The sequence below is a fragment of the Manis javanica genome, chromosome 4 (genome assembly GCF_040802235.1).
Source record: "Manis javanica isolate MJ-LG chromosome 4, MJ_LKY, whole genome shotgun sequence".
NCBI classification, from domain to species: domain Eukaryota; kingdom Metazoa; phylum Chordata; class Mammalia; order Pholidota; family Manidae; genus Manis; species Manis javanica.
The window spans coordinates 99,193,592-99,210,303 of NC_133159.1; the positions used below are offsets into that span (position 1 = coordinate 99,193,592).

The window sequence follows — 16,712 nt, forward strand, 5'->3', positions numbered from 1 at the left end:
TTAATGGTCTAGTTTAGGCAACAGGGTGGAAGGTGCTGACTCTCCCAACAAAGGGAACATAAAGGAGAAGTAGATCTGCAAAGTGGGGCTAGTGAATCTGCAGCTCTGGAAAGGGGCCTAGGTTGAAGACAGAGTACCCAGGGAGCCAGCCATGGACAGGGCCAGGGAGCTGGTTCAGCTGCCTGAAGCACAGGCCCAAAGAGCTGGGTTGAGAAACCCTAGCTGTAGACCTTGACCTGACCCAGGCCAGCAGGCTCCCATGATCGAGCTGGTTACCTTTGTGGGCCGTCAGGGCTCCCTATAGGCAGAAGCCATCTGAAGAGCCGGCTATAGATCATGAATTGTCCCTCTTACAGAAGACATTCAGTCGCCTCCCCAACACCCAGGCCACCCCTGGTAGCCTGAGTGAGCCACTTTGGCCTCAGAAATAATCCTAAGAGAGGAAAGCTGAGAGCCAGTGGCTGAGGGACACTGCCAGCATGCCAGGGGGCCGACCTCCGCGGGCAGCGGGAATCACAGGCCGTCCCAGATGGGGCCTGGAACACAAAAGATGTGTTACAGCTCACCGGAGACCTCTCCCACTTCTGCACCTCACAGGGAAGGCCATGGTGGCCATGCTAAGAAGATGAGCTGTTGGTGGCTGATGCTTAATGTTTGCTGAGGAATAGGCACTATTCTGAGTACTGCACAATCCAGCCACACAAAAAATTACAAGTGAGGAACTGAGGCCCAGAGCTAAAAAGCAGCAGGCCTGGGATTAATCCCAAGACCTGCTGGCCCCATGGCTGTAGTTCAAGCACTGCACTCTACTGCCTTTGGGGTTACCCTCAGGGGCCTGACGGCGAGACAACCAGCGTAGTGCCTCACACAGAATAGCATCTCTAAAAGGTGGTGGAGGGTCCCTCTGTTCAGCCATGCCTTAGCATAGTCTCTCTTGGCCAAGATTTACAGCACAGTGGGATGAACATATGGCAGCTAACTCAGGATAGGAGCCAAGGCCCAGGCCTCCATGCAGGCGTTCCTTGGAGGCAGTGGGAGTTACTCTCAGAAGGCTTCCCACAGGGGGTAAGTAGGGGGCTGAAATGAATTACACCTCAGGGGAAGTCCTCAGACACGATGCACACTGGCACAATCATGAGAGCAGCACCAACAAGTGAAAAGCAGTGAACTCTTCCACACTAATCAGGCTTTTTGCTTTTCCAAGGATGTACTCATATTCTCCTCTTTGATTCTAACAAATGAATTTTAATACACACTAACAATGACTGTTACTTTTCTTTCTTCTTTCCTTCCTTCTTCTCTTTCTTTAAACACTATGAGGCAAAGGGAATGGTGGTGGTGGGGAGAAATGCCATTCTTCCTATTTTACAAGTAAACTGCAGCACAGAAAGGTCAAGCAAGTGATCTTGGGCCACACAGCTCTGCATACTAAGACTAAAGCCCAGACTACAACCATGGTCAAATGCTCTACCTAGTAACATCCTTTGCCAGGGTGATGGATGTTTAGCCCTGGGCCCTGCAGATGTGAGAAGCATCAGTAGAGCTGTTCCAGAAAAGGGCACAGAGTGGAACAGTGATTTGTGGAGTCAGATGCTCTTGAATTCCATTCCAGCCTCACCACTTACAAGCTAAATTATCCTGGACAGCGACTTGCCCTCTCTGAGCTTCAGTGTCTTCATCCATAAATTAGAGATAATGGCATCTTTCCTACTGGGCTCAAATTACATGCTTCCCTGCCTGCTTCCTCTGGGCTAGAGGGGCTGTGCTACCACAGTGAGCCAGTAGGGTGAGCGGGGAGCATCAGCAGAGTGGGGGGCATGCCAGGAGAGCTGGTGCTCTGGGAGTGACACCAAGAAGGGAGCTTATGGAGCCTTCTATGTTCTCAAATTGTGAGAACAACTAAGAGTCCCTCTCTTCTGTACCTGCAGTGTCTCAGTGAGGGTGGCATGGGCATGGGCCTGGGCAAGGACACACTGTCATAAATCCACTTTTCAATGGCCATAGTCATGGACTGCAGGAACCAACAACTTGGCTGTATTGAGCAGGGGCAGGTCACTCACGGGGCAGTCGCCAGTCCTTCCTTCTGTTGAAGGCAATGCATAGGCCCCAAGCAGGAAACTGGACTGAAGGGGAAGGAACTGGTGTTGGTGGGGGAGGAGCTGGCCTGCTTCAAGAAAGGTATCATGGGGCACTCTAGCTGTTCTTTGGTAGCCAAAAGCAGAAGTGGTGAACACTGTAGTGAGCTATCCATGAGTGATTAAGCTAGCAGGGTGTCTACTCTTTATAACTCATTTCATCCTTACCCCCTTGTTAAAGTAGTCTTGCTATCCCACATGACAAATGAGTAAATGGAAGCTCAAAGAGTTTCAATGACTTTCAAGTTCGTACAGCCAGCAAGAGTCAGAGCTAGGAAATGGGTCTGTGTTCTTTCTCTCACACAGCACTGCCAAGCCAAGAGCCAACGTGGGTGGAAGCCACACCCTGTGCCCCTGCACAACAGTCTCATGTTTCTTTTTTGTTCTCCTTTCCTTCTTTGGTGAATTTGTTTTTAGTTGTTCACACTTAGACCAGGCTTTAAAGGGGGGTCAGAGGACGACATACTCCTGAGGCCCATCAGGCAGAACAGGGGCCAGAGGAAGATCCTACAGAGGGCAGTGACATTCAAGGCTGCTCCTTCCACCTGAGGAGTCTGGTGTGGGGGGTAGGGGTGAAGGTCCTAGAATCAGAGTCCTGATTCAAGTCCCGGAGTCACCACTTGGTGCCTGTGGGCAGGCTGTTTCACCTCTCTGCCTCGGTTTCCTTCTCCCTGAAATGGTACTGATGTAGAAACTACCTCACAGAGCTGAAAGTCCCACTGGGCCAGAGGTGCTTAGCACACTGTCTGGCACAAGGTAAGCATGTGTCACCAATTAGCATGATTACTAATTCTCCCTCAGAGTTTTTCTCTGTCCACAGCTTTTGTTTTTACAAAGGAGGGCAAACAAATGTATAGACATGATCGAATGGATAAGACTGTTGTGCTTGAATTGACATGAGGACCCTATGTGGCAAGAAGGAGAGAGATTCCCTGTGATGCTAGTCAGGCGAGGCTTCCAGAAGGAATGTGGAGCAGGGCTCTGGGGGACAGTTTGGCAAAGGAGGTGGGAATGGCTGAGAGCTCAGGGAAGGTGAGGGTAGGACAAGCTGGGAAGTAGAGAGCGTGGACAACAGAACCTAGTGATTGAGCACTTAAAGAAATAGGCAAGCAGTCAGCAGGAGGCTGGGAGTTACTAGGGGAGTTTCTTAGGGAAGTGGTGTGGAGAAACCAGCATTTGTGGAGAATGTGCTGGGGACTAAACTCTTTACCTAAACAATTTAACCTCACAATGGCCTATGAAGTATCCTCATTTTGTAGGCGAGGCTACTGAGGTCCAGAGATGGGGATTAATTTGCCTAGTATCTGACAGGGATTTAAGTCCCAGCCTGGCTGCTTCCAAAATACCCAGGCCATACTCAGGAGGGGACATTGGAGGGCCCAACTTCTAGGGCACTAAATCAAACCAGCACTTCGCTAGCTGCCCCTCCAGACCACATGTGGAGCCTGGGTAGGCCCCCATCCGTAAACCATGCCTACCTGATGAAATGCCAGAATGGCACAGAGCTGGACCTTGTGGACTCTCAGAGCTTCCACCGAAAGCTGCAGGTCTATTGAGGAAGGCTCACTGAGCAAGGGGGGCCCAGCAGCGTGCTCCCCAGCCCCACCCCAAGAGCCCCTCTGCATCCGGGGCTCGCTGTCTGTGGCAGCCTGGGCTTGAGAAACCACTGTTTGGAACAATGATTCTGACAGGAATCTGGAGATCAGAACTCACAGGGGCTTGGGGCTGTCATGTAGCTCCTAGAGCTACCAGGACCCTCTCAAATCCACCAGCTGAGCAGAAGGCAGGCTGGGCTTCCCAAACACATTCTTACACAAGCAAAGGGCAAACTCCTCCATGCAGGCCAGTGTGCCCTGAGCTGCAGTCCCAATCCCAGAGCCCTGTGGGCCAGCTGGCTTTGTAAGGACTGGAGAAAGCCCCTGTTGTGTGAGTAGCTGGCCCTTCCCTAGGGCCCGACGCTTATACCCCAGTCTTCCCTGCCCAGGTCCTGAGGGGACGGAGTACAGACGGCCAGCTCTGCAGTTCTGTCTGCTCCAGTGGCCGGTCCTCCCCGGTGGGGACTAACGCAGCAGCGGAGTTTCTGCCACACTGTGGCCCGCACCTGCTGCACTCCCCTACGAAGCCAAAGAGTTAGCTTGGTAAGAGGGAGGTGAGGACACAGAGCTGGGAAAGGGGACCCATCGGTGAAGAAGGCAACGAGCGGGAGCGGGTCTGCAGATTCTGTCTGGCAGTATGGTAATAACAGCAACACATGTCCCGTGGGGCTGGATCCCACTTCGGGCCTGGGATAGCTGCCACAGATTTCCTCCTTGACTACTTTGTCTGCTGGGGAAGCCTCTCGTAACCGCTCCTCAACTTCTGCCTCCTCCCGTCCTTTCCCAGGCCGGGCAGCACCCAGCTGAGCTCTCCACGAGGTTCTGGTTAGTAAGCTGGGCTCTGCCAAGGAATGGGGTGTTCTCCTTGTGGGGTGGGGGCCGAGGCCTGGGAGCCCAACGAAGCTGCCAGATCGGTGGTGGCGGCGGGTGGCTCTCCTCGGTAGCTCTGCCTGGCCGGCCCCTTTAAGTCAAGTTCGCTGCCGGGCCAGGTGCGGCGCTGCGTGGCGCGGTGCGGCTGCGGGCGGCAGCCGGGCGCTCCTTACGCGCCGCCCGCGGGACTGCAGAGCCGGCTCCCGGTGGCCGCCCGCACTCCGCGGCCGCCTCCCTGCGCCACCGCGGTTCCGCCGGCGCTTGTGGTCACCCAGAAACATGGAGGCTCCGGGTGCCCATCAGGAAGGGTAAGTCGGTGTCGGGGCATTGGGCTGCGTGTGCTGCTCCCCCAGTCCCGGCTGCGGCGCTCAGAGGGGCTGCGGGGCACCGGGCGACTGAGCCTGCAGCGCCGCAGGCTCGGGCTGACTGCCAGGCGGGCGAGCCTGTGCAGACCACCGATGCCCGCCCAAGCCAGGGCGGGCGAGGGGGTCTGGCGCCTTGGGAAAGAAGAGGGCACGGAATGGCCTCGGGGACCCTTCTGGGCTGTGCGTGGCGTGGAGCAGAGGGCGCAGAGAGGAGCAGGCGGGTGCTGGGAAGTGCAGCTGACAGCATAACCATGTCTGGTAAAGAGCGCCGGTTGGTAGGACCAGAATCACTTGGAACTGCCGGGCTGCATTCCTCTCTCCCGCTCCGAATACTAAAGGGTTTGCGGCAGAGAAGGGCTTTTCCGCTTCGCTCGGGCCGTGGGTGGCCGCCGCGCCCCCGCGCTCGGTTGGAAGCTGAGATCTGGGGCAGCAGCCTACGCCGCACCCGCAGAGTTCAGGCTCCAGTATTTTCGGGTTGAGATGGAGCCTCGGTGGTGGCTCGGCTGCACCCCAGAGGCAAAAGAGCTGGGCTGCGCCGGGGCCCACAGCAGCCGGGTAGGGGAGGGTTAAGGTGGCGCTCGCCGCCACTGCCAGCTGGTGGGTCTAGTCCTTCAGCGCGGAGCGCGCGGAGCGGAATCCCGGCCGGAGCCCCGGGCGATGGGAGAGGGCCCAGACCCTTCCCCGCCCAGGGGCAGACGGATTGGGCCGGCAGGGGGCCAGCCCGGAAGCCGGCTTCCTCCAGGCTTCCCCTCTCGCTGCTGCCAAGCTGCTTCGCTGGCTGAGCGTTCGTTCTGCGCTCCCTGCTCAGGAAATGTGAGAGATTTTCTTTGGGGGAGAAATCGTTGGTCGAGCACCTGCCCAGTTCAGATGCCACCCCGCTCATAGGGAAGCCTGCAGCCTAGGGATCCCCGAGGAAGAGTAAGTCGCAGGACCAAACCAGCCAGCTTTTGTAGAGTCGACCTTTCTGTGTGAGGAGTCTCTGTAGATGAGCTCTGAAGGAGTGTGTGTTGGGAGAAGGAGGGCAGGAGGAGTGGAGGGTGCTGTTCCTCCTCCAGGGCCCTGCCGAGGTCAGAGCTTGTGGTCAGGCTGGTGTCTGAAGCCCTCCCCTTGGGAAATGCTGTGTCCTGATCTGGGGGTGGGAGGGCCTTACCTAGCATCCCTCCTGATAGCTACTGAGGACCAAGCTACTTCTCCCAAGGCCCCTGGAGAAGACAGGTCCAGCCAAGCCTGAAGGCTTTTTCCCTGGGAGAAACTGCTCCCAGCTGATGGAAGCCTGCCCAGAAGAGGCCGGGAGGCTGAGGGGTAGTTCTCAGGTGTGGCACGGCAACAGTAGGTGGGCGTGGAAGGAAGGCTTGCCAGAGTCCTCTGAAGCCCGGGCACCAGCTAACTCAAAGTCCTGCTTCCACCTTGCTTCTGTTTTTTTCCAGGCAACGTCACACCTCCTGAGGACAGCCAGGAGGACTCTGGCTTTTGATGAGCTTTTCATCTTGCCTCCTTCCTTCCAAAGACTCCAGACTGAAGCTCAGCTGTCCTCAAGTCCTGCGTGCCCCTGGCCAGGCACACCACTGCCCCTCCAGCCCAGCCCAGCCCTGGAGCTCACCTCCAGGACCTGGAGCCTGCCCGCCTGCCCAGAATGACTCACCATTATTTCTAGCTTGAGTGAGAAGATGTGATGGGGAATCAGGCTGCCTGTTTGTATATCTAGGATTCCTGAAGCATCTGATCAGCTCTGCAAGAGAGCTTCAGATTCCTGCGTTGCCAGGTAATTCAATCCATTATTTAATAACAGCCATGTATGCAGTCATTGGGGAGGGGGCAGTGAAGGAGAACCAAGGCTAAGATCTGTCACTGTGATTACCTCCCAAGGTGCAGGCATCTGCAAGACATTAGTTCAGTGCCTGATGGAGGACTCCCTTCCAGCCTCTAATGTGGGGTTGAGTTCCTCTGAGGTATAGAGGGGCCTGTAGCAGCCACCTCCCCCCAGTGAGGGGCAATACCAAGCTTTCTTGAGAGACTGCCACCTGCTCCCCTCTGTCCCCTAGCCAGCTTACCAGGTGAAAGTAAAGTTTGCATTTTTGGTGGTGGTGGTCATGTTTCTAAACTCTTGGTTAAGAGATGGTAGACAATAAATTGCAACCCAGGTCAGACTGCCAGTGCAGAGTAATCTCATGCCCTTAACTGACTGCCTCTGTCTTTCAGCCAAGCGAGGCTGTGTCTCGGGCTCTCAGAGAGCCCTCTGGGGCTCTCTTGCAGGAGCCCAGGCCAATGCTTCTCTGTCTCCTGGGGCCGTAAGCAGCACCTAAGCTCCTTGCCACCAGGCAGCTGGAAGGTGTAGCGGGAGGCACTTCTCTCAATCCCAATTATGACAGTGGCCACTGGAGACCCAGCAGATGAGGCTGCTGCCCTCCCTGGGCACCCACAGGACACCTATGACCCAGAGGCAGACCACGAGTGCTGTGAGCGGGTGGTGATCAACATCTCGGGGCTGCGGTTTGAGACTCAGCTAAAGACTTTAGCCCAGTTTCCAGAGACCCTCTTAGGGGACCCAAAGAAGCGGATGAGGTATTTTGATCCCCTCCGAAATGAGTACTTTTTCGATCGGAACCGCCCTAGCTTTGATGCCATTTTGTACTACTACCAGTCTGGGGGCAGGTTGAGGCGTCCTGTGAATGTGCCCTTAGATATATTCTCTGAAGAAATTCGGTTTTATGAGTTGGGAGAAGAAGCAATGGAGATGTTTCGGGAGGATGAAGGCTACATCAAGGAAGAAGAGCGTCCTCTGCCTGAAAATGAGTTTCAGAGACAGGTGTGGCTTCTCTTTGAATACCCAGAGAGCTCAGGGCCTGCCAGGATTATAGCTATTGTTTCTGTCATGGTGATCTTGATCTCCATCGTCAGCTTCTGCCTGGAAACACTGCCCATATTCCGGGATGAGAACGAAGACATGCATGGTGGTGGAGTGACCTTCCACACCTATTCCAACAGCACCATCGGGTACCAGCAGTCGACTTCCTTCACAGACCCTTTCTTCATTGTAGAGACCCTCTGCATCATCTGGTTCTCCTTTGAATTCCTGGTGAGGTTCTTTGCCTGTCCCAGCAAAGCTGGCTTCTTCACCAACATCATGAACATCATTGACATTGTGGCCATCATCCCCTACTTCATCACCCTGGGAACAGAGCTGGCTGAGAAGCCAGAAGATGCTCAGCAGGGCCAGCAGGCCATGTCGCTGGCCATCCTCCGTGTCATCCGGTTGGTAAGAGTCTTCAGGATTTTCAAGTTGTCCAGACACTCCAAAGGTCTCCAGATCTTAGGCCAGACCCTCAAAGCCAGTATGAGAGAGTTGGGCCTCCTGATATTCTTCCTTTTCATCGGGGTCATCCTTTTCTCTAGTGCTGTCTATTTTGCAGAAGCCGATGAGCGAGAGTCCCAGTTCCCCAGCATCCCGGACGCCTTCTGGTGGGCAGTGGTCTCCATGACAACTGTAGGCTATGGAGACATGGTTCCAACTACCATTGGGGGAAAGATCGTGGGTTCCCTATGTGCAATTGCAGGCGTGTTAACCATTGCCTTACCGGTGCCTGTCATAGTGTCTAATTTCAACTACTTCTACCACCGGGAGACAGAGGGAGAGGAGCAGGCCCAGTACTTGCAAGTGACAAGCTGTCCAAAGATCCCATCCTCTCCTGACCTAAAGAAAAGTAGAAGTGCCTCAACCATTAGTAAGTCTGATTACATGGAGATCCAGGAGGGGGTAAACAACAGTAACGATGATTTTAGAGAGGACAACTTGAAAACAGCCAACTGCACTTTGGCTAATACAAACTATGTGAATATTACCAAAATGTTAACTGATGTCTGATTGAAACCTATTAACATACAGCCCAATGGAACTAATGCAGATATTGCATAACAGTCTGCACTGTAGTCAGTTTGCTCCACAGTGTGTATCTGGTTCTGCATGGAAAGCAGTAGTCATACAAGTGACTTTTGATCTTCTGATTTTTTATTTAGAACACAGAATATCTATCCGTGGCTTTCATGCAAATCTTCATCACTGGCTTAGGGGTTTCCAAAGATGGGAGTCACCTATGGAGCCAGGATTTCATGAAGACACATTGAGGCCACTTCATATCAAATATATAATCCACCACATTGGTACCACCTTACCTTCTGAACTAAATGCACACAGTGTCTGGGAGATGCAACCCATACCATCATCCCATTTGAGCCCACCTGCCCTTCACAGAGGGAGACCATGGTGGCTTAGATTTAAAGCTCTGGTAATTATTTAAAAGGTCATTCCCATTTTTGCGTTGAAAAGAACACATAGTCCTGTATGTTGGAATTACTTTCTGTGTCACAGGCTGGGGTTTGTGAATTGCAGTCACCAAGTAGATGCTCTGGAGGCTTGTGTTTCATAATGGAAAATGCTGCATTTGGTTTTTTCTCTGCAGTGTCGATGTGAGGGAACCCTGGGGGAGGGACAGTTCCTATGACCAAATGTGGGTTGTCAAGTTTCACATTTGCTCTCTTAGGCCTGATGGGAGAAGCTATCAAACCAAGGGACCTCTCAGCTTCAGATTTCACCATTTTCACAGGCTTCAGGGTCACAAAAACATGACTGATTTCTTCGTGACACTGAAGTTTGCAGAGAGAGCTGCTTTCCTAGTGCTGTGGCCCAGCTACACTGACACTGCAGTGAAACTTACCAGCGATGCAATAGAGCTGCATGGGTGTTTGTTGCATGAATCTCAATATTTAAAACACAAGAGATAGCCTATTTTCTAAGTAGCCTACACAGTATTCATATTTAGAGTATTAATAGCCTAGGAATGGCAGTGAACTAAGGATTTATCCCCCCAGCGGAAGACAGGAGAAAAAAATAGACTATTTGGAATGGGGAACCAAACTGCTGGCCCTCCAGTCCACCCCATCCCTGTTCTTCCAAATTGGGGCACAGACCTCTGCAAGTCAGGAGAGCGAGCAGGGGAAGCAGTGTCTAAACACCTCACATGGCTGCACCTTAAGAATTAACCTGGTCATGGGCATGACTGCACAGCTGACCAGGGCATCTGGTCCTGAGGACAGGCAGATCTGTGGATCCAGTGTATATAAATATATATCAAGTATATCTTTCACAAGTTCCTCTACCTTGCTAGCTATAGAAAAAAATGCATTTGAACCTTGTAAAAGCTTATGCAATATTTTTGACACAGGGCAATTTATGCATGTGTTTAACTACGTGCACTAGAGTATGTGTGTGTGTGTGTGTGTGTGTGTATTTATATGTATAAATACACACACACACACACATATATATACATTCATTCTCTGGAGTTCAGGTTCAGGAGCAAATCTACTGCTTGGTGGGTTGGTGGTCTAAGAAGCCTAATGGGTTTAATTGATCTCATTGGTAACCCCACTGGGCCTGGGTTTGCTGCTATTGTCTCAGACACTCCAGTCTTCATGGATTCGTAGACATTAGAATTGTCTTTCTGCCCTCCATGTGCTGCAGCTTCAGTTTCCCGTGGCTGAAGTTTGTCTTACTGAGTGCACAAGAGTCCTATGGCCCTCATAGCTCCAGCTGTCCTGGGCTGGGCCCACCCCAGGCCTCCTCTATACAGTCCATCATGTCAGTCATCACCATTCTCATCTTTCCCCACTCTATTTGGTATTCATTGTCATTTGGCTCTGCATCAGTCACTTTCACAAACCATTCCCTAAAGAGCCAGAATGGATCACCTGCTTTGAAACCAAGGATACCAAGGAGGAGGGCTTCCGGGGACCCAATTCCACAGGTCTGGATTTAAAGTGAGCCTCCTCTAAATAGAGTCCAGGACTAAGGGGTGGAACCCCTAGATTATCCACAGGCATCATTTCGATTGCCAAAGCTCAAACTCTCTCCCCATGAAACTGGCAAGCAGAGCTGCTCAGACAAACCAAAGGATGGGTAAAGAATCGTTCTCCACCCCCAGAACATGTTCTGAGAGATGAGTGCTGTGCAGCCTAAAGGTAGAGTTCGGGCTGGCCCTGGAATGGGTTGAGGTGGGGAAGCTTTTGCACCACCTACTGGGCTTCCATGCCTTTCAACACAATCGCTGTAACTTCCCAGTGGATTGTGTGGCTGGCTAGGCTCTGGCCCTAGCACCTGCAGTTACCTTGGGGGTGGGGCACCAGCTCAGGGGGCTAGGCCCAGGGTGCTCATTAGTCTCTGGTCCCCCACATCCCCAGGTGTCTGCAGGGTATCCCATGCCCAGTGCAAAGCCTCCGTGCTTCTCTCCCTCTCCTTTGTGGGAGATGCTGCTGCATATTCAAAACATGGGGTGGGAAAGAGGCAGACCTTAGGAAAAACAGATGGTAAAACAAAACCCATACCTAAGCTGTAGGTCAGGGAGTAGGTTTTTTGTCCCAGGGCCCTTGACCCTGGGACTATAAAATGTTCACACACACAAGTGCACAGGGCACAAGTGCATGACACACCCACTGGGAAACAGATAGATTGTTGCCAGCACAAACCAAAACATGCAACACACATGCAAAATACCCAGAAAGCAAATAAATACAAAAAGGAAACATGGAAGCTACATGGTTACACCTTTATCCAAAATATGTACAACCTGCAGCTCAGATGCAAAATAGGTAAAAGCTACAAGAACACAATGGGTATGCATATGAAAAACACAAAGGACACCTTACTGTTGTTTCTACATACAAAATACAAATTCAGTTTATTCTCAGAACATTTTCTCATAGGAGAGACACAAAATTCAGCACACACGCCCAAAAACATAATGCTCCTAAAGTGAGTACATAGCCCCAGATCCATCGCTCTGCTCACCTATCAAGTAATAGACATAAACAAAAGATCAGATTTATTCAACTTTCCCTATCCTTCATCTATACACCCTCAGTTTCTTCAAGAATTCCCTTCCTCTAGTCTCTCCCTCTCACCTCCAAATTTCAGAGAAGTAACCCCTGAAGCTTAAAGCAGAAAGATGGGCTACTATTGTCAAACAATGTCTTATTAAGACTGGGAATCCCGTGGGGTTTTCTATGTTCACTTTCCTCCCACCAGAAACCCAGATGCAGTGTGTGGAAGGACCTGGAGTAGCTAGTAGCCTATTAACATACACTTCCTTGCCATGGCCTTTCCTTCACAGCAAGTCCACACACACAACCCAGTAGCCCAGGTTCCCTGCTTCCACTCCCTCAGGTCACTGGATTCAGCCCCATTCTCTTGAAAGCAGTGATGGGCTCAAGAAACTGCAGGGTCCTGGGCCCAGAACCAGAGTGACGATGCCCTCAACATTCTCTCAGTCTACAGACTTTATTGCCCCTCTATCCCCAGTAGCTTAGTCAGGGTGGGTCAGGAAGTTGAGACCATGTATAGACTTGTCCCTTAAAAAGAGCCACCTTTACTTGCTTGTGTCACCTCACTTGCTTCTAGGCATAAGCCCAGTGGGGTCAACTCCCGAGTGCCCTCTCTGGATGTTCACTCCCACCCATACTGCCCCACCTTGCCGGGGCTCCACCTGGATGCCCTGCCTCGCATCTAGTTGCTGTGCCTGGAGGACACGCACACCAATTCAGCTTAAATAAAACATGGTTAAGGACATAAACCTAATGCTAAACAAGCAACCATTTTTTTAGAAGGTCTGATTTTTATCTTATATTCTGAGGCCAGATTTAGATGCCTCTGTTTTAGATTGCCCATGACACTGGCTCTTCCCACTAGTAAGACCAGCTGAGGGCTGGGTGTGTTGTAGCAAAGGCTTCAACCCAAATGCAAGTTGGGAGCTGAAGTCAGATGTGGCTCAGGCATCTCAGGTATCTGCTGCAGCTCTCCTGCTGTGCCCCACCCTTCCCTCCTAATGCTCGCTCGTCACAGCCTCGGATCTCCCTGGAGGAGGCAGCAACAGCGGGTGATGATGGATGGGTAGGTCCAAATTTGCACATTCAGCACCACATGCTGGGTCTTTCCAGTGTTTCCAAGTTAAGACACCAATTTTCCCTTTAGCTTCAGCAGGTGCTTCCATGGGCTCAAACTTTCAAGGAAGTTGGAGTTTTCAGGCTTCAAGAAAACAAGAGCCAGGAAAGGTAGGGAGATTGTCAGGAAGAGAGGGTAACTGAGCTGGTCAAATGTCAGTCAACTTTTCAGGAGCTGAAATTTGGTTAGACATAATTCAGGCTCTGTGTTTCCTGAAGGTTCTGTGGTGTTTGACACACTCTCTTCTTTCCTCTCTGCTTCTTTCTGTCCCTCTCAGCTGGGCTTCTGAGGATGGAGTGGGGATGTCACCAGGAAGTGCCCCGCCGGGGTGCTCATGTGGCTGCTCTGTGTGGGGAGGGCTGCTGGACTAACTTGTCCTATCTGCTCTGCCTGGGTCTCTCACTCCACTGTGGTGAGGTCTTGGGCCAACTTACTTCCTCATGGTCAGTCATATGGCATCAGTGTCAACCCAGGATGAGAGAGGACAGTGCCTGTGGAAGTCTCAGGCTGGGGTTCAGCACTGCCCCCAGCAGTGGAGAAAAGAGGTAGAGGCTAACTTTCCCCAAAGGAAACTACAGGACAGTTTGCAAATTGCATATGAAGGTGAAGGTGGCACCATATCCCCCATGATAGGCAGGAGGAGCACAGAGCTTTGAATTGTTCATCCAGCAGCGGGAGTGATGAGCCCTGCCCCAGCCCTGGCTCTCCTGGAGCCCATTGTCATGCCAGCCTCCATCTGGGTGCTGGCTGCTGGTTTGAGAGGGCTGGTCCACACAGGCTGGACTGTCCAGGGTGCTCCTTGGTTATAAAGTGGAGATTCCCCTAGCCTTGGCAAAGTTTCCATTGCCAGGTTTGAATTGACGACCTTAACCTTATTAACATCATTAGCCACCTGAGCCAACTAGCAGGGTGCTGGATGCTGGGAGGTATTCAAATGGCCAGCATGGCCACCATCCATATTCTCAGGTTTGGCCCCTTGTGGAGACCAGCCCAGTTCCTCATTAATGCAGGAAGCAGGGACCGATCAAGGTAAGGGATCCCCTATAGCTGGGATGGGTCTCTTCCCCAAACTAATCTAGTTCACTTTTCCCTTCTTTCTGCTTCCCTTCCCACCAAAAATCAGCTCCATCTCTCATAGTTTATGTTTGAATATTTTAAAGAGGCAAAGTGCAATAAAATAAATAGTGACTGTTTTCTTTAGCAATAGTTATTTCAAAATCTTGCTCTCAGGACTGAAAAATGATAGTACCTGGATTATCAGATAATGCCCTTAGCTTCTGGGCATTAGTTCACTTTCTCCCTATTTCCCTCTTTCTCCCACGTGTTCACATGTCTCCTGTCCTGAGGCTCTGACACTGCTTTGGAATGTAAACATAGGCAGAGTTGCAATGGATGCACAAGGAAGGTCCACGAGAGGCTTTCTTTGTCATTCTTCCTGCTGCACCTCTCTCTGCCCTCGGGACATCTCTGTCCTCTCTCTCTCTCTCCTGCCTCCCCATCTCTGCCTGCTCTCACAAAGCATTCTTACAACCTCTAGGTTCTGAAACCTTGGGTTTGAGTGACCTCGCACTAGTCCACCTCGGTGACTTTCAGTCAGTCCGGCAGGGTGTAATGGAAGCCTGCAGGAAAGCGCTTACCAATTGATAAGAATGAAGCATCCTGAGCCATTACAGATCATTTCCATGCACTAAAAGCCATTACTTGATCCATTTGTTTCCCTTCCTCCCCTCTGCAGGGAGATGGAGGAATGTGGCCTGGAGGTTTGCACCTGGGATGGGTAGCCTGGGCAGATTTGGGAAATTACCCTCTGGCCGTCCTTCAAAATAAGCTGACTTGCTTACCCAAAGGGACTCCAGGAGAATTAAAGAGGGAAGCAAGGTAATTGTGAGTAGAGGTCTACAAGGATAGATGTTTGGGTGGTTAGGGCATGACTTGAGTGAAACGAAGACCCCACCACCCACTACAGTGTGCACTTGCACAAATATTTGCACGCATAACTGGGGACTTCATTAGAGTCCCCTCTCTTGAAAAAAACCTGTGAGGTTAAATATTCAGACTGGACAATCAGGGAAGGCTGGCAACCCCAGGATCCCATTGCATTCCTTTTCAATCTACCTTGCTCTATACATGTGCTTACAGCAAAACCTCAGTTAACTGATGGGGAAATCCTCAGGGATGGGAGAATCTTGATTGCTTTACAATTATGATTATTTGAGTGGGAATGGAAAAATACATTTGGGTTCAACCTTTGTTACTGAAAAAAAAAACCCACATTTCCTAAGTAGGTTGGTATAAACTTTCCTGCCTTAGTAAGTAGAGTGAAGATGACAGGAGACCTTGTATTGCTCAGGGTCAACATTCTAAACGTCAGTGTTCATTGTTCAGAAGTGTAGATGGAAAAGACCAAAGAGATGGGCTGAATGTATGCTGCCTGCAAGACAGACCTGAACTTGGCTGTTTGGGCACATCCTGGCTCATCAGATAGTGCCCTTGCTGTCATTTGCCTCTTTCTATTGAAAGCATAGTAAGAAAACATAACTCTCGTTCATCAGAGATTTTGATTAATTGGTCCCAAGTTATCAGAGGCTTTTCATATATACATATATCAGTGTATATATATATGTATAGTATGTGTATATATGTATACCATTGTTTCAAAAATTACACAGTTATACAGTGACCAATCTCCTCAGCTTCACTAATGTGGAATAAATTTGGCAATCCAAGAAATAAACTGCATTTATTTGAATTTTTTAAATGACCTCCCTTTGCAGACTTACCATCTCTCCCATTCAGTTCTTTTTTTCTTCTGTGTAAGGACCTCTCTAGAAGGCAGTTCTTTTATAACGAAAGACCAGAACTCCCTGATCACCCCTTTCCTTTCCCTCCCTGGTGGCTGCCTGACTCAGGGATAGAAGGGAAGTGTGATCTAAGGGCCAGGTGCTTTGTACTTTGTTCCTTATGCCCTAGTTGACTGTAACCTCATCACTTGAGGATCAGCAAAGTTATTCCAAACTTTAGCTCTAGGGGAGTGGAAAGCTTGAAGACCTGGCAAAGGACTGATCTGTTTAGTTCTCTCTTTGCAATTGGTGGTGTCCTAGGTTTGAATTTTGTGAGATCTGAAAGTAATGCTTTTAATATAGAACTAAAGAACTTCAATGCCCCATGGAAGGTTAGACCTGTGGCAACTGATGGAACTAACAAACTCACCCTGTTGTTGGTCTTACTGAATCCAGGTTGTGGTTTGGGCCATAGAGCAGTTCTGATTCCATTGCTCCTTTGGAGAAGCAACGTGTCTGAGCCGATCCATGCTCTATTCTCCATCTTACATGGCAGTGTGTTAGACCCATGGGAGATAATGCCAGTCCACCTCCTGCATTTGACTATGTGCACTCTACCTGGATGGGGATGGGCGTATCTGGGGCAGTTGAGGTGGTACAGGAGTACCTGCCATTTCCCAACACTCCCAGAAGCCTCCTAATCTGGCCTAGCTGGCTGTGATCAGACAGTAGAAGCCTAACCTGCACTTAGCATGACCAGCTGATAAACTGGGGCAGTTGAGGCAGCTTGTCCGAATGGACACCTTTTACAGTGCATGAACCTCAGCATGGAAAGGGATATAACTGTGCTCCTCTGCACTCCTAAAATAGTCGGTTATGTTCCAGATGAGTTTGCAGCTAAGAACTTCCTGCATCATTCCACTGACAGATGCACAGGGCAGGTGTGTTTACATAATAATGTGGACAGCTGCTGCAAC

The 16,712-nt window shown here is 50.8% G+C and overlaps 1 protein-coding gene across 3 annotated transcripts in view; it reads left to right on the plus strand.

Moving 5' to 3' along the window:
- The window catches only part of KCNA2 (potassium voltage-gated channel subfamily A member 2), a 28,088-nt gene extending 18,000 nt beyond the window's left edge, over nt 1-10,088 (plus strand). Inside the window, exons 1-3 of one of the 3 annotated variants that reach the window (XM_017664986.3) lie at nt 1,264-4,908; nt 6,393-6,727; nt 7,165-10,088. In XM_017664986.3, coding sequence (XP_017520475.1) covers nt 7,328-8,827 — 1,500 coding nt within the window. In that variant the 5' untranslated portion in view covers nt 1,264-4,908; nt 6,393-6,727; nt 7,165-7,327 and the 3' untranslated portion in view covers nt 8,828-10,088. Of the gene's footprint in view, nt 1-1,263; nt 4,909-4,930; nt 5,884-6,392; nt 6,728-7,164 lie in introns of those variants that run through there. The other 2 variants (XM_017664987.3, XM_017664991.3) reach the window with 2 other exon arrangements.
- Nucleotides 10,089-16,712: the final 6,624 nt, after the last annotated feature.